Raw genomic sequence first — 23,794 nt, forward strand, 5'->3', positions numbered from 1 at the left:
AGATAAACTTATGATTCAACATTATCATTACATTCTTTTTATAAACATGTTTTTTAAATTAATATTTTAGGAGCATATTCACCTATTGGCGCCGAAAAAAATGGCAATATTTAAGAGATTGTTATACAAAAGCTAGGAGGAATTTTAAGAAAATACAGAGCATTGAAAAAAGAAGTGGTGCTGCAGGTACTTCTATAAATGAAAGAAATAAACCATCTTTTCGCTATTACGATGCAATGAGTTTTCTTAATGATACATTAGAATATAAAGAGTAAGTTATATTGAAGTTATATCGTGTTAAATGACATGTCGAATAACAACTAAATTTATTTTTAATTTTTTTCAGAACATGTACATCTTTAAGATTTCCAAACAGGAAAGACACAGCTCAAGTAACGAATAACCTTTTTGCTCCTTTACCTTCCTTTTCAAATTCACCTATGAATAACAGCAACGATTGCACAGATTCAGAAAACAGGCCACCTTCAACGGCTCCTTTACCTTCCTTTTCAAATTCACCTATGAATAACAGCAACGATTGCACAGATTCAGAAAACAGGCCACCTTCAACGTTATCACTGAGTATCTCTGAATTGTCTGTAGCGACTTCAGCTTTACGAAGTTCGTGTTTGAAATAGATATACACACACATTAATATGAGGATATTAGAGTTTTTAATAATTTAATCTACCGTTTGGTTTCAGAAAGACAACATTCAAGTAACATCGACGAAGTAGATAGAGCTTTTTTACAGACCTTAAACACAAATGTTCAACCCAATCCTATTGATGGATTCATGTTACGACTGGCAGAAGGAATGCGTCGACTTCCCTACAGGGAAAGATCACAGTTAGAGTTGGAGTTCTTAATAAAACTGCGTGAAACGGAGGAAAGATTGGGACTATTAAATAATTAAGAGGATGTAACGATGCACCCCGTGCGCTAAGCATCGTTCCCGGCAAACGACCGCCGGATGCCGCCCGACCGACGACCAGTCGGGCGAAGACCAGGGCGCGGTGCGCCCACATTTTAAACGTAGTTCAAAACGCACCGTGTGCGCGGGCCAAGCGCGGCACCGGTGCCTCCCGACGAGCGACGACGGGAGCCGAGCCGCCCCGAGGACGAGCGCGGCGCCGCGCCGCCCCACCACAGCGCGACGATCGGCGCTCCTAGCGAACCCGCCGCGCCGGGCGGGTATATAAACCGCCGTTCCGGCGAGGAAAAGAGACTTCGTCTAAAGATCCGCTTCCAAGACGAAACCTAGTCCCGACTCCTAGGGAACACGCCAACGAGGTCCGGTGCTCCGAGCCTCGACTGAGAGCTCTCAGGTGTTCCCGCACTCCCTCAGAACTCACCCCGAAGGCACGGTTACGCGGGGTCGAGCGCGCTCGGCCTCGCAACGAGGGCTCTCGCTGCCGCCGCCCCGGGGCTCCGAAATCTTCCATCTTACGTTACGCGTCCCGCACGCATATTACCGCGGCATCCGTGAGCGTACAGATATTATGTACTGTAATACGTCTATGTAATATACCGAGCTATGTAATATACCGAGCCCGTCGAGTAACGATACCGCGTTCGTTAGTAAATACCGCGTCGTTATCGAGTGCACATGCACTACCTGCAATCTACCGCGTCCGCCTACGTACTGTAATACGTCTATGTAATATACCGAGCCCGTCGAGTAACGATACCGCGTTCGTTATTAAATACCGCGTCGTCATCGAGTGCACATGCACTACCTGTAAGCTACCGCGTCCGCCTATGTACTGTAATACGTCTATGTAATATACCGAACTACGTAATATACCGAGCCCGTCGAGTAACGATACCGCGCTCGTTATCAAGTGCACCCGCACTACTTCTTCGTTGTATATACCGCGTTCTGTCCGTCCCTGCGCTACATCAAATACTACCGGGTCCGTCGAATAGCGTGTTACCGCGTCCGTTATCGAGTGCACCCGCACTGCTCCTTCGTTGTATATATCGCGTTCCACCCGTCCCTGCGCTATATATAATACCACTTTGTGTATGTAATAAGCTAAGCCGAATAAACTACTGCATGTACCACCTAAATCGATTATTGTCTCTGGGCCTTTCATCGGACTCCTGATCCCGCACACCAGTCCGCGTTCGATAAAGTCAGGCCGTTACAAGGATATCTGTTATATCGTATATTATACTTAGTTTTACAAAAAAATATTGTAGACATTATAAAATAATATATAAATTAATTTTTAAAAATCATTGTGTAATGCCTTCTCCCATTGTTGTTCTATGGCTCCAGCAGTACAAAAAAATTCTTTGAATGCATCTCGAATGTTCACTGCACTTTGAATTACATTATTTCTTTCTGTATTATTATCAAAACAATGTAATGCTTGGAAAGCACTATTATATACATTTACATGATCTGAAAGTGATAAAGACATATATTGTCTTTTTTCAGCGGAAACTGCGAGATCTTTTTGCATTAGAAAATTATGCAGACAAACTGTTGCTTTTACTATTGCAATTGCATTGTTTACATTTGTCGACAGAGATCGTCGAAAAATTCTCCAACGTGCCGTAAAAATGCCAGAAGCACATTCCACAATTCTACGAGCTCGGCTAAGTCGATAGTTGAATACTTTCTGTCGTAAATTTAAATCGTTGGCACGTGGATAAGGTCGCATCATAAAAGATGTTAAGGCGAAAGCTTCATCACACACTAAAACGAACGGCAATTGTGAACCATTTTCTACAATTGATCTCGGCAGAGGTAAGTTACATGTATTATTGATGAGATGATGTCCAATTTTACTTTCCGCAAAAATGCCTCCGTCACTTCTTCTACCTTCAGCTCCAATATCTACTGCTGTAAAACAATAATTTGCATCTGCGATTGCTAGGAGAACAATGCTATGGGTACCCTTGTAATTAAAATAAGTTGAACCACTATGAGGTGGAGCCTAAAACAACACCAAAATTATATTTTTTTAATAAAAATAAAAAATTATTTTTATTATTAAATCAGAGTAAGAACAAAAAATTAATTAAATTACGTACCACTATTGCCATATGCCTTCCATCTATCGCTCCAATGCAGTTAGGAAAATTCCATTGTGTTTCAAATTCGTTGGCCTTTTCTCTCCAAAAATCTTCAGTGATTTCGGGAAAAACTTTTTTTTTTAATATGTTCCATATAGCTTCACAAGTTTCTGATATAATTTTTGAAACCGTATTCAATCCTACTCGAAAAGCAAACGAAATTGATGACATATTATCTCCAGATGCTAGATACCGTAGGCATATTTCCAGACGTGTAGAAGCGGGTATTGGAGATCTCACTACATGTTGCTTTTCGATCTTCGGCCCGATGAGACGTAATAATTCATGAAATGTTAATATATCTATACAAAGATATTCAATATACTTTTCCATATCAATATATTGCATTTCTCTTATTAAATTATTACTTGCTCCCTGCAAGCGCCTTCGATCTTCGTTAAATATTGGACGTACCCAAAATCGTCGTTGGTTCTTCTGCTTTCTCTTTTTTTAATTATTCTATAAATACCGAAAGCTTTCAGCAACTGTCTTCTTCGAAACTCTCTTTGCCAAGATAATTGTGGAGTATTTTGCCACTCCATTATCATTTTCATAAGAAATAATTTTGCTGTTTTTGCTTTCATTTTTTTATTTCTATAAAATAAAACATATTTATAAACAAAATATAATGTACTTTTATATACAAAATATAATGTATTTTTATTATATATTGTCTTTAACAAATTGAAACCACTATAAGCATATTGTATATGTATGTTGGGCTAGAAATGTATGCTAGACCGTCAATATATATCAACATTATAACCTAATATAACATAACTTAACATACATATCTCATAATTACAATACTTACAGCAGATGACATCATATTCCCCTTTTTCCGATCAAAATAAATATATAAATACAACTTATCACTTCTTTAACCACCAATGACCGCCAGATATTTGAATTACGTACATGCACATGCACATGCATGAATTCTGTTCCGAAAAATGATCGCCATGGGGAACCCAGATGTGAAGACACGCAACGGAATCATTCTGATTGGTTAGCTCCCCACCATCCCACCTTTCCGATTCCGTTTTTTGATAATTCCGACGTCCATGGGACAGCACCCTTACGCGATATTCCCGGCAATACTTCAGGGCGTAGGGCTCTTTCTGGGAATTCGGAGAGAGGCGTTACGCAATCAATCACACACAAGAGAATAAATGATAATAGCAGATAATATATTTAGTCAGGTAATATCAAGGTGTAGGTATAATCGATCTGAGTCTCTCGTATCACCGCAACAATGTCGGCTAGGCGGACGCACGAATGCCGCAGACGCAATAAGGGCACTCGGTAATGTCGACTATTAAATACTGTAGACTAATGCACGCGAAGTTATCATCAACGCAACAGATAAACGCAGACGGACACACGAAAGCAGAAATAGTGACGATTCAGGTATCGCGGTACCTGGCTTCGAACTCACACCGAACTCACGCCACGAGGCCGACGAACCGACTCGCCGCACCTTCGGTTGCTCCTTCAACGCGCACCCGGACCACCTCGATTCCGCACGACGCAAAAATTATGAGCGATCTCGCCGAATCGACCACGCTGGCCGGCGATTGCCCCCAAACACGAAATAAGGACTTTTATCGCGGACGATCCCGCGGCTTGCCACGCGAATCCCGAATTCTCTCGCAAGCACGGAGATTTCGCGGCCCCGCACCGATCCCGTCGATCTTTCCGTCCCGCCAAACACAATATTCGCTGTCGTCGAAGGCCCGGATACGTTACTCAAATACGAGGGCGAGTGCCCTTCAAATTACATGGCTACTCGCGGCTCGCCGTTACCCGCACAACTCGCTCCCGTTATCGCCACGCAAGGCATCACTCTCAATAATATAGCCAAGACGCGACATGATTACGAACATAAATAATATGGCCAAAGACGCGACACGATGACGAACATAAACTCTAACAGAAAGAAACGCAACACGATTGCGAATATGAACACCATGAAACGCGACACGATTATTTACATTCACGCAACGAGACGCTATACAGTTCGACCCGATTGATCCGACTCACACATCTCAACGCCACGCGACTGTCGGCCGTGGCGGTGCTCGCGGGGAGGGCACGATTGGTCTCTACGCACTAGAGAGCTCACCCTCGGCAAGGCCCTGGCACGACTTCCACCCGACTCTATCTTAATGCGAGCGCAAGGTACCGCACGCGCTCGTCTCGCAGTCCACAGGTAATCCTGCGGCGCTCAGGTAACTGATGCGTGCCATGGGCCAGTGCCTCGAGCGAACCCTCCTTTTCTTAACGCGGGGACGCCAGAGTGGTGACCTTACAATGCGTCGTCGTCCCTTTGGTAGTCCGGGCAGCTCGGGATCCGGGAGATGCTTCCTGCTCTTTAGCCGGCACGACAGTGTCGGAAACGATAGCCTGCCGGGATCGCGCCGGGTCCCCGCGCCTGCGCTGTAGCGTGTCTCTCGACCGGATTGCCGATCCTAGCGCTTCCTGCGTCTAGGCCGCCCGTGCGCCGCTCTTTCCGGGGGCGCCACTCCACTTCCAGGGCGCTCTCGTCGGCGCCTCAGTTTCTCGCGCGCCTCCCCTTCCAGCGGCGCCACTGCAACTACCTCCGATTCGGCGCGGGCTTTTCGACTCAACCGGCTGTCCGGGCCGCGATGATCGAGTCGGCGTTCGGGGTCAGGCTGACCGGGCCTCGGCCCCGTCCGCCGGCATCCCCTCGGGACCCTGGCCTGACTGGCGTTTCGCTCGGTGGTGTCCCGGGGTCTTCCAGATCGTTATCCGGCCGCTGTTACGACCGAGTGTGGAGTGAACTCCGGCCGGCAACGCTCATGCACTTGCGGGGAGGTCCGGGCGATCCGACTTTCAGCCATGTCCTCTGGCCGTCTCCTTAATCCTCTGCCCTTCCTCGTTGCGGCCCCCGGCCGTTACAGATTGAGTCCGGCCACCACCGGCAATCCCTTAAAAACTTAACAGCTAATTAGACCAATTAATTACGCGACCGCCCTCCTCTCGCTCTAACAAGGAGGCATCCCCGAATTCCCCTCGGCCGAGCCCGTCCGGGAAGGAGACGCGACTTGTCACGTCACAATTTATACCATTTGCTTTTCTTCAATTCTTCAGAGAAGTTTCACTTTTTCTACTAGATTGCTTGCGACTCAGTTTTATATAGAACTTTATACAGCAGTCAATAGACTATAAGAAAACAATGCTGATTGCATTTCTAAACAAAACATCTTGAGAATGTGAAATTGTGTGAATTGTATGCACATAATAAAATATAAAGAAATATTTTAAACTCAATTAACGTGCGCGTGTGCTTCTTTAAAAAAATATCAATTATATATTTTATATAACAATTGTTTTACAATTCTAACAATCTATTAATTATATAACAAATACTAATAATAATTATTGTATATAATTAAAAAACATGCAAAATGTAACATGTAAAATACAATTCATTCTTGCAGGAAAAAACGGTTTGTCGGATAACGAACCGGTATGACACGATGACACATGTCAATCCATCCCCAATACCAGGACGACCGTGAAAAACAGTCCCAGAAGAGGACGACGGAATTTTGAATGCCATTGCAGAATGTGGCTTTCAATCGTCGCGTTAAAATAAGGACAAATTTAAATTTGACGTGTGGTGATCGTACCGTGCAACGCCGTATGCAAGAGCGCGGCTATCATCACCGAATTCCCGCGCAGAAGGAAGTGTTCACCAACAACCACAAGGACCAACGGATGGCTTTCGCATTAGAACACTTAGGATGGCAGGAAGAATGGATGAGTACTATCTTCTCAGACGAGAAGGTATTTTCAACTGATGAGTCTGGTAGAATGACATTGTGGAGAACGAGAGGGACGAGGTATGCAGAGAAATATGTTCGTTTTCGTGCACGAAGTGGACGTATCACGTTAGGATTCTGGTGATGTATGACCTCGCATGGCCCTGGGCCGCTTGTTCGCATAACACCTCACATGAACAGCGAGGAATACATCAATGTATTATCTGACGTGATGATGCCATATGTCGCGGAGACTTTTCCTGGCATACCGTACGTGAATTTCATTCAAAACAATTCAGGGGTGCATCGAGCGAGAATTGTCCAGGATTGGCTGGCTGAACAACCCAATTTTAGGACGTTGGACTGGCCAGCCAAATCCCCAGATTTGAATGTGATAGAAAATGTTTGGGGCATTATAGTACAAGAGTGGGACCCTCAAATTCAGAGAACACGCGAGGCACTTGCGCAATACGTTGTTGAAAAGTGGGAGGATCTCCGCGCAAGGCCTGCTTTTTTTCAAAATTTAGTAGCTTCAATGCCCCGAAGATCGAACAGCGTGTTTGAAAATAATGGAGGTGTCACGCGATATTGAGTGACTCTTCAAGAATGGCGATGTATGAATGTTGCGTGAATGTAAAATGGACAATTTTCGATGAGTGATTGAATTAATCATATTGCAATAACTACAGTTATATGATGATTTCGCAATATAATTGTTATTGCAATATGATTAAAAGTGTATGCGTGTGTGAATCTAGCGAATAAATGCTGAATGAGTGATGAAGTGAACAAAGTGAAAGCCATCCATTGCTCCTTTAAAATTTGCACTTATGATCGCGATGAAATATAGAAAAATTGACCGTTTTCAATAGAAATGAGAGCCACATTCTGCAATATTACGTCATCGATTCCATTTTTCATAGTTCGCGTCCGTATCTTAAATTCCTACTATCCCAAATAGCCACGTCTGCTAAGAACTTACAAACTGTGTGCCGCATGCTATACTGGCATAATTTTGACAGTAGTAAAGCATGATCTACCATCAGATAATATACGTATAAAAATGACATAAAAATCTAGTAAAATCGTGATATGATCGTGACAACACGTTGTGCACGCCGCGATTTCTTCTGCGTTTCTGCGATTACATATTGTGGCAGCAAACCGTGCTGCTAGAAAATAAGCTTAATGAGGACGCAGTGGACAGGAATCTGCTGCACATTCATGATTGGATCTGTTGGCATATCGCCGATATTCTGCTAGCATTAGGCTGTTAGGGATAATTTTTCTACAGCAAAGCGGGTAAATTTGGCATGTTGGAAAAATGGTTGTTCATCTTTGTATTTATCAATGTAACGAATAGACGAGTAAAGCACAAATATGCGCGCTAATACGAGAATAACATATTATGCGAGCCACGGTGGGCTATGTCAAACTACGCAGCCACAATAATGTGAATGCGTATAATGTATGTAATAATAAGGTATAAATCCTTATAAATATTCTTTTATATATTAGCGATATGTAATGTTACTTTGTAGGTATTATGCCTTCCCAAACATTTTCTCGTTGTTTATTGCGGCGAATCGTCTTTTCACTGTAATGCAAGAATCTCTCTTAATAATCTCTTCAATAGTTATTGAACTATTTTTACTTTTATATCATGTATTATAATACACACATTCAAAGATTACCTTTTGCTTCACATAATATATTTTTTTCGAGCTCACGTTCTTGTCTAGCTTTGGCAAGTTTCACACCCAATGCACCTGTAACTAATCTAGCTAAGGCGGCGAATGTTTCCGACTACTTTTCGATATCTATTGCGTTCATGCGTCGATTGCGTGTTATTTAAAATTTTTGTAATTACATTAAAAATGGTCAGATATAGGCCAAAACGTTTGTAAATTAATTGTTTATTAAATATCTTAACAGGAACATTTTGTTACGGTTTTGCGCCCGATTTTTTGTACGTTTTGATTTGTAATTAATTGAGCCTTTCAAGATTATTATTAAAAAATGCCATATTGTATATAATTTTATCTTTAGTTTTTTATTTACCCATCAACGATTTTCCGTATCTAAAAAGTACCATTTCGACCCCCCTAAATAATTCAACTTTTTTGAAGATATCAATCTGCACTATTTAAAAATTAAACATTTTTAAAGAAATCCATCTCTTTCTTTTATTTTTATTCAAATTTCATTAAAATAAAATATTAAATAAACAATGTTTATCAAAATGACTATAAAATCGTCAACTACAATGTAGACAGATGTTTTGTGAACTATTCAGATTTTTTAAAATACTTTAAGGTAGAGAAAATAACGTCGGATGCGACAGACGCACGTATGGATTGCGAAGGTAAAAAAAAAACGTATGCAGGTGGAGGGTTAAGCAGTAATTGGATATTTGTTTAAGTTGAAATAAATTTTATTACTTCCAAATGCAAGTAAATCCAACAAATAAATTTGTTAAGCTCTTGGGTCATGTTAGATCGTAACGTCAGAGGCGAGAAATGACACACTGAGAATTCTTACGTGTTATTTTAAAATAAAAAGATATTTGGATTAAAAAAAAAAATACTTTAGACCGTTTTATAAAATGTTCAGAAAACTATCCTTTTCCCTCGAAAGTTAATAAATAGCCGTAAAATGAATGTGATACGAAACCTAGTCATGCGCTGCTCAATAAGCTTGCATGACTAGGCTTTGTATCATATTCATTTTACAGCTGTTTATTAACTGTCAAGGGAAAAGAGTAGTTTTCAGAACATTTTACAAGTGTATTAAAGCGATCTGAAGTGTTCTTTTACTTAAATATTTTTATTTAAAAATAGCATGCAAAGATTCTCAGCGTGTCATTTCTGATGTCACGATCTAACATGGTCGCAGCGAGCACTTAGGAGTCTTAAGCCGTTGAAAGTATGTAAAATCAAGAAATTGAATTTCTAGAGTTAATCAAAATAAATTAAATTAAATCAAATTAAGATGACATAAAAGTTACTTGTTATATATAAAAATATTATACGAAAATATGATATTCACCTCTGTGATTTACAAAACTGATAACATTTGTTTAAATATCTGTAATAATGTAGTACTTGACAGAGTTAATTACGTGTCTTCAGACATGCATCACAATCTAAGCGATATTATCTATTTTCTATCTGTCACAACAACTCATTGTAACACAGAGGAGATTTAGAGATATCACTGATTATATCTCTCACTTATACACAGAAGCTATAAATTTCTCTATTTAAATTACTACAATCTGAGAATACGTTCGTTTTGGGGGATGATCAAAGTTGCTTCAGCTTGAGCGATCTAAACTCAAAACAAGCTATGCTCAGAAGCCTTCTTCTTCCAGTTTTCTCTTTCCAAAAGAATTTTGCGACTCTGTAACTTGGTTCCTGACGTGCCATATCTATTAGGCAGAGCAATTTCTTAATACACCGATGAATACACTGAAATGATAAAATACATGATGATAAAATATATAATAAAATATATATTATAAAAATATATACAATGATATCTATAACAAAGTATTTGCCCTACGTGTCATATACGCTAGATAATATCACATATATTGTCCGATGTCTGAATAAGGAAAATAAGGATTTTAATAACTTAACCGTTTCCCTTGAAGCTTTGCATCCAAGAAAGCCATTTCTGAGGCGAGATCAACTTCTTCCAACATGTTTAACAGATGATCAGGGGTTGATAAATTAGGCACATGAAAGCAGATATTAAATGCTGAAAATAATTCAACATCATCTACTTGTCTGCAAAAAGAAATATATTATTTTATAATTTAAATAAATTATATGTATGTTTTTTAATAATTTTACTTCCTGAAAAAAAAGTTCTTGTTTCACCTGCTAGTAGAAAGGCACAGAATCAACAGTTTGCAACCACGCGACTCGCTGATTTAATGCGATGTCCGATTACCTAAAATATATATAGATAACATAATACATATTAATAGTTATGTTTATAAAACGTTTGTAATAATTTATAATAATTTTTATAATAATTTGTAACAATTTCTAATAATTTCTAATAATTTTATATTTGTCGGAATATACCAGGAAGATTTTCTTTAATTTCTCTCTTTTACACTTATATTAAATTTACTTTTACCTATTTACTTCTTTATGTATCAATTAATATCTTACCTTTCAATCACTAGCTGTCATTCTTATTACTTATTTGACACTTCGTATACATGATCCGTATATGCTCTGACCTTACGTCACCGCGGCTGTCACGGCAAGTCCGTGAGCAGCGGCTGTCATCGCTCGCATGATGGAGTGCGTCCCAAAACCTATCACGAAAAGTGGGACAACCTTTCTGTCGGCGAGTGTACATTAGGGTGGCTCTTATTTAGGGTGCCGTCCCATGGCGCGTGTCGTGATACGCGCGTATCGGGCGTATCGAACCCTGCGACCAATCACAGACGATCCGCCGTTTTTGATACGCTCAACAATCCGCTGAACGTTGTTTGAACGGATCGCACACTCACACATGTATGTACAGTCGTACATATATATTGCTACTATTTGAGTTTGAACAAAAATTATCTTTTCTTTAGTCTTATTTTTTGTCAAGAAAATTCTTTTTTATTTACTATTATGTAATAGTATTATTATGTTTGCAAAAATAAAACGTAATTTTTTGGGTTATATGTAAAGGTCAGAGAGGAGAATGAGAGTGGTTACGCTCGCGTTTTAGGTGGTCCCCGTCCTCGAGCGCCTCTATGTGCACAAAACGTGCACGCATTGAACTACGTAGCCATGTCCACGAAAATTTCTGATGGGTAACGCGTTATGTGCACGCTCTATAGGTTCTGTTCCGTGCTATGTGCACGATCTTTTGGTTCTGTTCCGTGCTATGTCCAAAGTGTCGGTAGTGCATGGTAATGCCAGAGAGAAACCTGAGAGCGGCCATCCCGCTTCGGGGGACGCCTGTCCTAATCTGCCCTCTGAGAAAGTGGATGTCAACTACGGCGTTACGCTCGGTAACGATCAGAGAGATCTCGGGTAACGATACATGGGTTCGTATCCGTGCTATGGTTCGTGTCCGAACTACTCAGATGGAGGGGATGTGCTGGTCGCGCAAGCTCCTCCTCTGTCAGTGTACGCTCGGCCAGAGAGAAACCTGAGAGAGGCCATCCCGGCATTTTTCGTCAATTTTTCTGTGTTGCATTTTCCGACGCGCCGCCTGAGAAAGTGCAACTCAACTACGTCGTTTCGCTCGGTAACCGCACATAGTTTGCGGCCGTGCTAATGGTTCGTGTCCGAACTAGCCAGTTAGAGGGGATATGCTGCGGCCGCGGCGCACAGTAGAGCCGTTTACGCGAATCGCGGAAAAAATTATGTTACTTGTGAAATATGCAATGAATGATCATAGAACCTTTCAATGTTGACTTATAAAAATTGCAAAAGTGTATATTTATTAAAAATTAATGATAGGAACAAGTATTTGATTGAAATTAAATAAAAATTTAATTTACATTTAATTTACGTATAAGAGCAAAGTAATTCTTGCGTCTCATCGCTTAAGTCTAAATTTTTTTGATGTGGTTTACTTCTTAAACTAGTTATTAACGGATCGGATGACACGAGCATCATATGCATAACATCTTCATTTGTAAACAGACGGCTACATTTTCTACTATGATTAAGTCGATATCGTTTATATAGTCCTTATTTCTTGCCTCTTGAGCTTCTTCCGATAATGTCCCAACAGCTAACGCTGCATTTTCCGAGGCAATTTCTATAATTTCCTTACCGTGAAGAAGAATTTTATGAACGGTAATTGGCCATTAAGTACCAAGAATATTTTTCAATAAATATTTCTGCTGCCTTGTACGCATAAGAACCGAATTTTTCTGAATTTATTTCTTTACTACAATTAATCGTTTGTAATATTGTGGAAAATCTTCTGATCAATTTCTCGTCAACTCCAGTTATTTCTGCTGTGATTTTTGGATCAGCAAAAAATCGTCGAGAAGTATTTCCGACATTAGATGATCCGGAACCTTGTTTAACGATGTCTACCCTCAGTCCAAGTTTGTTATAAAAAGCGTCTTGTATTCTTTTTTTTTGTTTCTTCTTTTTGAACGCGTGTTTCTGGCGTTGTTGACCACTTATTCTTGAAAGACAAATTGTAGGCAATATGTAATATACATTCCATGAATTTGATTCGTGCGTGCAAGGGTGACATTCCTAATTTGAGTGCTTCTTTTCTTTGTTAGATCTTTTATTAATTTCTGTTAAGTTGTTCATTTGAGATGGTTTGGAACCGCAAATGAAGCACGAAGATGATGAAGGCGCGTGGGTTACAGCTTGAGCTACCTTACCGTCTATCATCGTAAATATCATTTGATGATTTATTTTGAATGTGGTTCCGAACTTTTCTATTTCTGTTTCTCGTAATTGAGCAATTTTGTCATCCATACGTTGCTTTTCACTTTTTATTTTTTCAGCAGTTTCTTTTGTGTATTCAAATTGTATTGCTCTGCAATATCTCGTTGAAGAAGGTCAATCATTATTCCAAATAATAATATTTTTATCGTAAAATGAAGTAAGACGTAAGGGCACCATCTGTGACTAGTTAGTGCCAATTGTTATAAAAGACTTTTGCAGCAACAATGCACTCGAAACAACAATTATCCGTTGCGTTCCTTTCTCCCTTCAAGACATGAAAAGCTTTTCCATCTCCTATCAAGAATTAGTCACAGATGATGCCCTATGCTACGATGCGCTATCCCAGGCAGCATGCTTATGTTCGCCGAATGTTAGTTCTGTGTTAAATATGTTTGCTGTTTGATTCCAAACAGTCAGCTAACAATTTGAAAATAAATTCTATCAGAGAGTTATGATTTAAACGTTGAACGAACATTTGGCTGCAACACTTCGAGCGCCATCTAATAATTCACTTTCGTTAAAGTGAAACTACGTAGCCAAAATGGCGTCAGTCCGTTAGCCAAAGTGACAAGTGAGGACTCATCACTACCGCACAGATGTTGGACACATACGCATCAGGCTCGGTACTTAATGTTCTAAGAATAAACATATTGCATCATTATGCCAGGTAAGTCTAGTGTTTCTTTTCTTATGGAGGATTATTAGAGACAAACATTTTTTAGTGGATGTCGGATCGTCGTCGTACGTCGAACATCGGACTATATGCAGGAATTACATATAACGTCGTTGTGGGCTAGAAATACGACGCAGGGTCGCGTGATCGTTATTTCTGATTTGCATCAATAAAACGAGTGATTTTTGAGATTTTCGCGTGTTCGACTTGGATTCTTGATTCCGACCGTTCACAGACTTCGTCGCCGACTGTTGTTGGTTGCGTCGTTGTGGTTCGATTTTTCGATGTGGAAATTTCTGGAAACATTTGGGACAGAATATATGGGCCGTATTGACCTCCATCGGGAGACCGGAGCCCGAGCAAAATAAAAATAAGAAGAAGAAAAAGTGGGCTAGTCGTGCATAGAGGTTAGGTAACCGCGCAGTTACATTAGTTTCTATATGCCAATCATGATTGCTTATTTGTTACGATAATTAGTAAAAATTGATGTTTTATAGTGTTTTTGTGTTTTGTATTTCAGATTAGGAAGGTGGAATAAGTTAATTATTCACAAGACTCTTTCAATATTATTATAGACGTCAGATATATTTTATAACGAACATTAGCAATGTCGGGGAAAAAACTTGTCGGTAAACGTCAAATTCAAAAAAAGGCGACTAGATATCAGTAAATAATTCGGTACAAAACATATCGAATGATGACTTTTTGGAAGAGGGGACATCGCATGATCCTGCAGCTGTTCTTTTCTTCTCCCCAAACACAAGTTCTTCTCGTGCTTTTTTGAGTGATGAATCTGTAACCTCCTCTTCAATTAATAACTATGCTATGGATTTTACAAATGTAGTATTAACTCCGACAAGAATGGCTGAAATTTTTATTGATTGTATTGTATAGTAGTTTGTCAGAATCGAATCAAGAACCAGATATTGAGCCATTAGTTGTACGCCTTCAAAGATGGTATTGTTCTTCGCGTGTTAATTTGACTCAGCTGAAAATGTTGCTAACTGAACTTAAGCCTGATCATCCTGACTTGCCTTCAGATCCACGGTGTATAGTGCAAACACCAGTCTATGTAAATATTAAACCTTTAAATAATGGTGGTTACGTTCATGTTGGTATTAAGCACGGGCTCGTGAAACGTATGAAGAATGGAATTAAACCGAATTGTTTACAGTTGGATATAGATATAAATATTGATGGCTTGCCAGTCTCCAAAAGCAGTTCTGTTGATGTTTGGCCCATACTAGGTAAATGTATTGGATTATATGACCAAAGAAGAATAGAAGCAGCGATAAGAAGTAGAAAAAAAAAACCTAACCCATAGTAGAAACAGCGATAACAATTATACAGATTCTGATCATGATAATCAAGTTGTAGCACCAAAAAAGACCACTGGCATGGGTAAAATCCAAAACTTTAGTATCTCTTTTATTTGCAACAGAAGCAGTGTATGGATACTAATTTTCAATTATTGTTATTATTGCAGATATGGTAAAAAATCTAGTTTATATGGTAGAGATTATGAAGGAAACTCAACGTAACCATGGAATATTATTGGAGGAAGTAGTGCAGCGACTCAGGAATAAAGGAATAATCTTATCTCATCCTAAAGGAATGCCACAAATACCCCTTGAAAATATCAATGAAGCAGAAAGAATGGAGGAATGTTTAGCTTCATCTGCAGCACAAATGGAGTACCTTGTAAGTACAGATTTGAAGTCTATTCATTGGTTTTTACAGCAGAACATAAGATATTCTTTTACAATAAATTTTTGGGATTGAAGAAAGTGTTGAATGTTTGCAGACTAAAAGACTTTCTATCGAAGGTGGAACATCAGTTGAAGGATGTGTTGACCGTATTATGAGAAAATTGCTCACACGCGCAGTTGGCAGTCTCTACAGTTACATGGGGAGAAGACAAAAAGGGAACGACCCAAAACTTGCTTTTTCTCCTACAAACATGTATAAAGCTGTCAAAGGTATGATTGCTTCACAATTTTAGTTTATTGAAGTACTACAGAAATAGTCTGATATAGATATTTCTTTTCTTTTACAAAACGACTAGAAGATTTTTTATTCAGGGCTAAAAATATGTTATGACTACGTTAAAAAAATTCAATATTGCCTGTTTTTTTTGTCAGATGCAGTGTTACTTGTACACCCAGATGCCAATGGAAGAATTATTGATAAATCAATAATGGACTACTTGCGTTACTCACCTTTTAGGACTAAGAAATAAGTCTTTATATAGATATATAAAGACTTTTATATAGATATATATAACGAACAGTTATATTACTGTTACTTTGTGTTTGCCTGCAGTGGCACTTTGTTATAGAAATATTCATTGACATAAGTTTGTGAAAGATTACATTAAATTGTTACAGATGCATGTTCTATAATTTATTTTTCTTTAAAGTACAAATTATATTTATTTTTCTTTATAGTACAAATTATTTAATAATATTTACTTTTCTTTATAGTGCAAATTATAGAACTTATTAACGTATGTTAATCAATGTATATTTCTTCCAGACTAATATGTGATAGATATGTGTCAAATTTATTTTGTATTAAGTCAGTGAAAATCTCTCAATTTATTATTATAAGATGCTTTATTATAGATTCTTAGAAACGAATATATGAAATGAATATGAATACATGCAATTTTTGTTCTAAAATAGTTTATTGCACTTACAGTAGAACCCGCTTATAATAATGTCTCTTACATATGTTTTCCCGCTATAACATTTTGATTCCGTATCACCAAGCAATATCTACAAAATGAAATATATCCCGCATTTAACGTCGTCTCGCGTATAACGTTGCAGTTTTCCGATCTAGAGCTTGTACATTATAAACGGGTTTCACTGTATTTAACAATTTAAAAGAAAAGTTAATAAAGAAATATGATTAAAAAAATGTGTAATATTATCCCCATGCCTCCCGTACAGAGAATATATCCCCCGCGCTTTGCGTTATCCGAATGTTTAACGAACGCTCGCCAAACGTTATATCGCGAACATTCTCTGAACATTCTTCGAACACTACTTAGACGCGAACTCCTAACACTCAGATAACAGTTATTCAGGTAATGGTTGTAACATTCAGCGAACACTCGGAGAACATCAACATGCTGCCTGGGATGTTACATTTATGTTTATATTTACGCGAGTTTTAATTGTTATATTTATAAATATTGCAATTATATTTACAAAAAAATTGCAAATAAATAAATAAATTTTATTAAACATAAAATCGCGTATGATCATGTACTTCCGTAGTTTTTGTACGTTAAAATTAAACATAAAATTAATTAATTAAATAAATATTTATAAACATAAAAACTAAAATTCGTAAATGTAATGTATAGAAATTCCCGTTCTGGCCAATATACTTTTTTATCTAGAAAAAAGTCATATTAAAAACATTAACTTTGGCATAATATTTAAATTTAATATTTAAATGCATAATAATAGTAAAATATTAACTATAAAAAAAAGGTAGTTTATAGTGTTCTTTTTACTCTTATTAAATTTTCCAAATCACGAGCACCAAAAGAGGGATATTGGATTAAAATAAAAACAATTTATTATACAAATAATGCACACGGTTAATGTTTCGACTATAGTTAGTCTTCTTCGGAACGGATTATTACGAAAGAAAAAGATAAATATCAAGAAACATGATAATTAATGTTCATTTAACATACTAAAACATTAAACAATCACCTAACAATATAAACAAAATAAACAATAATCTAATTGAATCACAAATATGAAAACGCCGGAATAATCGAATGAAACCATGGCAAGATAAATTTATATTTATATTGAGAAGTGGTAAAATCTCTTCCGTCAAGAAGAAAATGTAAAAAATTATTAACGGGGGTATTTTGATTTAAAAGATCTTTAAAATATATATTTTGCAGGAATTTTTTATAGGGAAACGAAGAAAGTGAATAACGTTAAACTTTGCATGTTTACTTCACCTTATTTTAAAATTTTATTTTTATTTTTTAAGTAACAAAAATGCTTTTCCTTTCTATTATATTATAGGTATTCTGGTCACTAGAAGGTGTTGTAGCGTCTTGGTACGCCGGGTATGTTACCCACCACGTGTATACCGCGGGAAGAGTGCTTCGAGGTTACGTGGTCGAGGGAAAATGACTGTTCCCTCTTTATTTTTAATATACGTAATTTATTTGTCCACGAGTACAATACACGACACGACTGTTTGACGATCCTTGCGAAAGTGATGCGTGTAACGCTTTTTCCTGCGTGCAGCGCCGGGAGTCCCGCTTGGTAACGCGCGGTCGATAATCCTAAAAGCGATCGATAGCGCCCGTGAAAGCCCACTAACTTATCCGCGAAGCATCGCGGTCAATATATGCATAAGAATACCGTGCTGGATTCTTAACATCCTGCCCGCCCTTGAAAGGATATGCTTTCAATACAATCCTAAAGTAACGACTAGTGTTCTATTAATAATCGGACACGGTTAATGAGTCTGTTGCTCTCCTCGCCAGGGCTGGACTATAATCAAACAAAAAAAAATGAAGCAAAACAACATTCAGCATGTTGCATGAAAAATAAAATAAAAAAGGGTGGACGCAAACTATGATGGTCGCACATAGGCAACGCGTTACGAGAATCAATGTATTGCCTTACTTCAAACTTGTGATTGTATCCTAAGGTTTAACTATAAGGTAGTGATTAATAATAACAAACATAGCAAGTATACGAACTGTGAAAAGTTATACTAATTATTTAAGGGTAATATCGCGATTTTTGTTAGCGGCCTTACAAATTTTCCTGACGCCGTTCTAACCGTAGCAGTTCGCACTTGTCCATCTGGACCCGCGTGTGTTTTCTCTATACGACCGATCAGCCACTGCATAGGAGCTAAGCCCTGCTGTTTTAATAGTACGATTTGATCTACTCTTAACTGTTGACCTTTATTGGTCTTCCACTTGTTTCTTTCTTGCAACGTATGCAAATACTCGACACTCCATCTGCGCCAGAAGTGTTGTCTCATTTGTTCAACTCTTTGCCAACGCACGAGTCGATTTTCATTTACGTCGGTCAAATCCTCGCAAGGGAAGCTGTTCAATGGGGCGCCAACCAAGAAATGCCCGGGTGTCAAGCAACTCAGGTCGTTGGGATCTTCACTGAGTGGGGTGAGCGGTCTCGAATTTAAAATCGCTTCGATCTCGCATAATACCGTCGCTAACTCCTCAAATGTTAAGTTCGCTTTACCGACTATTCGATTTAAATGATATTTAGCGGACTTAACTGCAGCCTCCCACAAGCCCCCGAAATGCGGAGCATTTGGTGGTATGAAGCTCCATGAAAATTGTTGTTCGCGAACGAAATGCTGTATTTCCGACTGTATTTTGTCATCTTTTAAAAATTCATAGAATTGTTTTAACTGACCCTGGGCCCCCACGAAGGTGGTCCCATTGTCCGAATATATATATTCTGGTTTACCTCTACGCGCCACGAATCGCTTAAGAGCCGCGATAAACGCGTTTGAAGTTAAATCGCTTACTAGTTCGATGTGCACTGCCTTCGTGGCAAAACATACGAATATTGATATATACGCCTTGAGAGAACGCGCGTTGCGTCGTTTTCCCTCTCGTATCACCGGGCCTGCATAATCGACGCCGCAATGATAAAACGGTCGTGATACTGTCACACGCCCGGCCGGCAAAGAACCCATCACAACCTCTGAAAGGGACGGTTTAGCTTTAAAGCAAGTTATACATTCGTGCACTATTTTTCGCGTAGTCGATCGCAATGATAACGGCCAAAAGCGTTGTCTTATTGTGGCCATGGTGGCTTGTATGCCGGCGTGAGCGTTTCTTATGTGCTCCTGTTCTATAATTCGCTTCGTTAGAATATGTCCGCGCGGTAATAGTATAGAATGTGAAGCGTCGAAATTTAAATCCGATTCCCTCAACCTGCCTCCTACTCGAATCAGCCCGTCAGTGTGCAAAAATGGGGATAAGGAAAGCAAGGAACTGGACGGGTTTATAGTCTCATCTTTTGATAATGCCCTGTACTCACTGGGAAACGATCGTTTTTGAATTTCTCTGCACATGATATCCAACGCGAAACGGCACTCGGAAAGCGAGATGAATGTCCTTGATGTGTTTCGATTGTACACCTTGCCTAATCTAAGGCAATACGCCAGAATGCGGCATGCCTTGCTCAGGTTTGAACATTTGCATAATAGCTCCTCGATGTCTGATTGGCCTATGGCGGCCACCGCAGCTGCGACTCTCCGTAGTTCCGGCGCGGGTTCTAACCTATTGAAGTTGCGGTTTGGCCATTTCTGCTCTACTTCCATCAAGAAGAGTGCCCCGTGCCACCACAAGGCAGCACTCAGCAAATCACCGGGGGTTTGGCCTCTTGACAGTATATCGGCAGGGTTATTGGCGGATGAGACGTGGCGCCAGCTATCGATCCTCGTAAGACGCTGCACCTCTCCGACCCTATTTGCCACGAAAACTGTCCACTTGCGTGATGGTGACGAAATCCAATTTAGGGTTATCGTTGAATCCGACCAAAGGAATATGGGTATATTGTCTACGTGGATGGCTTCGCTTATCTTATCGACCAATTGCGCTAATAGTACGGCTGCTGCCAGTTCGAGACGTGGCAACGATTGACTTTTAATGGGAGCTACCCGGGATTTGGAGCATAGAAGCTCCACTCGAAATTTATTAGCTTTAATTTGTGTTCGTATGTAAATACAAGCACCGTATGCCCGTTCACTCGCATCGCAAAAACCATGTAATTGTGTGTGTCCTGGTCTTGTACTGTAGCGGACGCAGCGCGGAATAGCATAATGATTTATGATAGGTATTTGAAGTCTCAGATTTTTCCAACGCAGATCAATGTTAGGGGGAACCGACTCATCCCAGTGGATGTCTGCCTGCCAAAGATCCTGCATGATTAATTTTGCTAATACAAGTACAGGTCCTACTAAACCTAACGGATCAAACAAACTGGATAACTCTGATAAAATCGTGCGTTTCGATATCACTGCTGGATGTTCGCCAATCTTGAAGGAGAAGTAGAATGTGTCCTGGGCGTGATTCCAATGGATCCCCAATACGGAGGAATCCTTATCCTCGCCTATCGGAACCAGCACACGATCGTGTTTGGTCACCTGATCCAACAGTTCGGGGCAGTTAGAAGCCCACTTGTTCAACTCGAAACTTCCTTCTCGTAACAACTGAATTATCTCGTCGCGTGCCTTCTTTGCTTGAGCTATTGAATCTGCACCCGTGAGCAAGTCGTCCATATAGAAGTCTCTTCTTACGTGAGATGCTGCCACGGGATATTTACCGTGATACGTCTCTGCCAACTGTTTCAAACATCTTGTTGCTATAAACGATGCAGACGATGTGCCGTATGTGACGGTAGTTAATTCGTATGTTTCTACATCTGCCGTGCGGTCATCTCTCCATAAGATTCGCTGGTATCGAGTTTGCGAAGGGTGGATGAGTATCTGACGATACATTTTAATAATGTCAGCTACAAAGGCGTATCGAAAGGTTCTGAATCTGACCAGAATGGACATGAGATCTTGTTGGATGACTGGCCCCGTTAAGAGCGTGTCGTTGAGAGATGTTCCGGTGCTATCCTTACAGGATGCATCAAATACCACGCGAATCTTAGAGCGATCCGCTGCATTTTTAAACACACAATGATGAGGTAAGTAGAAAACTTCTTGCTCATCCTTACTCCAATTGGTCACTTGCTTCATATGGCCTAATGCACGGTACTCGTCCAAGAATCGTGTGTATTGTATTTTTAACGCCGGATCACGTGTAAATCTTCTTTCTAATCCGTGTAGGCGCTTGAGCGCGATGTCTCTTGTGTTTTCAAATTTAGGCTCGACTTGCTTCTTGAAAGGAAGGCATGCCATGTACCTGCCCTCGGCCGTTCGCTCTATTGTATTTACGAAATGTTGTTCGCAGGCCAGTTCTTCTGTGGTAAGATTTCTTGTGCCTTCTATCGTCTCCATTTTCCAGAGGCGACTAAATTGTTCGTCAAGCTGGGCATTAGATATCGACGCTGCGAAGGCCTGGATGCGCTTTGTAGATTGGGATGATTGTGCGGCTCGCCCCGCAGGGATCCAACCAAAACGTGTCTTCTGTAGAGTTGGATGTCCCGGAGAGTTCTTAATTTGTCCTACGCAGAGAATCTGCCAGAACAGCTCCGCGCCAATCAGGATATCAATGTCAGACGATACGTGGAACTGAGGGTCGGCCAGCTCAATATTTCGTGGAATATCAAATGCGCTTCTTTTTAAAGTGAAAGAGGGTATTTTGTCAGTCACCCTGTCGGTGACGAAACAATTGATCTTGGCGCTGAATGAGTTAATACGTGACTGCAGTTGTATCTGTGCTATTTGCGAAGACGTAGTTGCCATGTTGTTTATCTCTGAAATGGAAATATTAGAATCCTTCGCCTTGATATTGAGTACGTCTAGGAAGCCTTTAGAGATAAAATTTGCTTGCGAACCAGAATCCAACAATATACGACATGGCTTGCGCGATTCCTTGTTATCGAATGCGTAGATGACTGCCGTTGCCAGCATAATATGTTCGTCGTAGCGATAATTAAAACCGTGCGTGACCACTGTTGTGGATGAGGTCGTCGATGCTTTGATACTTTGTGACTTCTCGTCCCGCCCCTGCGAATCGGCGGTACTTGTGTCGAGGTGCAATAATGTGTTGTGTTTCATCTTGCATGTCTTGCAGGTTCCAGAGACGCATTTGCCAGCGTTATGGCTCGTCGATCGCAGACGATTTGCGCACAATTTAGCCTTACGTACCTCTGCTATCCTCTGATGAACTGTAAGTGCTAAAAACTTGGGACAGAAATATATTGAATGTTCCTCCTTGCAATGGGTGCACCTGAACTTAACAGATGCTGCGCAGGCAGCTTGACGTTTCGTTTTTGCAGAGGAATGTGCCTCAGCCTTGGCTGTAGTAGAATTGGGCTTTCCCGAAGCTTCCAACATTTGACTGCGATGAGTTACAAAATCCAAAAATTGTTTGAATGTGGGCAGTTCCGTGGTGATCAGCGAATTCTGCCATTCTCGCATAGACACGGTATCGAGTTTACTGCTCAACAAGAAGATGAGGAGATCGTCCCAGTGAGACGTGGGCCTTTTTAATGCCTTAAGGGCGTTTATGTGCCTCGACGCACCGTCCGCGATTTGACGCATCTCGGACGCGTTCTCTCGCGTCATGGAAGGCAGATCCATGATAGCTCAAATATGACTTTGAGTGATTACCCGCTTGTTATCATACCGTTCCTTGAGTAACCTCCATGCGACCTGATAATTTACGGCTGAAATTTCCAACGCGCCGATAATATTTTTTGCATCCCCCTTTAAGGAGGCGCGTAAATAATGTAACTTTTGTACGTCGTCTAGCTCATCACTCGTGTGTATGAGGGCGTTAAAGATGTCGAAAAATGGGAACCAATCCTCGTAGTTTCCCGAAAACTCAGGTAAATTTAGCTTGGGTAATTTTACTTGTAAACGCGACTCGGATGCATTGGATACCCTGGGGCTTGTGAAAGGGGTCACACTGCTACGTGCCTGAATATTCGTAAGCTCGCGAATGCGCGCCGATAATACATAAAAGGCATTTTCGAAGCCCCCGCGATTGGCCGATTTGCTTTCATCTAATTGCTCTATTTTCGTTTGTATAGATTCATACTCTGACCAGTAATGCTCTAATTTGAGCCGGCGTTCCTCGAGTTGCGCTATTGTCGACGGCGTGA

At 40.0% G+C, this 23,794-nt stretch overlaps 3 protein-coding genes and 1 long non-coding RNA gene across 4 annotated transcripts; 1 reads left to right on the top strand and 3 right to left on the bottom strand.

The window, feature by feature from the left end:
* The first annotated feature begins 76 nt into the window (after positions 1 to 76).
* LOC112468187 lies at positions 77 to 955 on the top strand. The gene is made up of 3 exons (XM_025037246.1): positions 77 to 271; positions 347 to 621; positions 705 to 955. Exons 1-3 carry the CDS (start codon positions 237 to 239, stop codon positions 914 to 916), a joined length of 522 nt encoding a protein of 173 aa, XP_024893014.1. The 5' UTR covers positions 77 to 236; the 3' UTR covers positions 917 to 955.
* Positions 956 to 2,401: 1,446 nt separating this feature from the next.
* Positions 2,402 to 3,435, bottom strand: LOC112468184 (putative nuclease HARBI1). Its single transcript, XM_025037244.1, has 3 exons — positions 3,046 to 3,435; positions 2,526 to 2,948; positions 2,402 to 2,410 (listed from the first exon to the last, which is right to left on the bottom strand). The coding sequence occupies exons 1-3, from the start codon at positions 3,433 to 3,435 to the stop codon at positions 2,402 to 2,404; spliced, it is 822 nt and encodes a 273-aa protein (XP_024893012.1).
* A 5,723-nt stretch (positions 3,436 to 9,158) lies between these two features.
* LOC112468185 lies at positions 9,159 to 11,136 on the bottom strand. Its single transcript, XR_003042364.1, has 4 exons — positions 11,060 to 11,136; positions 10,760 to 10,832; positions 10,440 to 10,666; positions 9,159 to 10,345 (listed from the first exon to the last, which is right to left on the bottom strand). It is a non-coding gene; the product is annotated as an uncharacterized LOC112468185 (long non-coding RNA).
* A 7,610-nt stretch (positions 11,137 to 18,746) lies between these two features.
* On the bottom strand, positions 18,747 to 23,270 carry LOC112468186. Its single transcript, XM_025037245.1, has one exon. The coding sequence runs from the start codon at positions 23,268 to 23,270 to the stop codon at positions 18,747 to 18,749; it is 4,524 nt and encodes a 1,507-aa protein (XP_024893013.1).
* Positions 23,271 to 23,794: the final 524 nt, after the last annotated feature.

The sequence above is a fragment of the Temnothorax curvispinosus genome, unplaced genomic scaffold (genome assembly GCF_003070985.1).
Source record: "Temnothorax curvispinosus isolate PA1 unplaced genomic scaffold, ASM307098v1 QBEX01018219.1, whole genome shotgun sequence".
NCBI lineage: Eukaryota > Metazoa > Arthropoda > Insecta > Hymenoptera > Formicidae > Temnothorax > Temnothorax curvispinosus.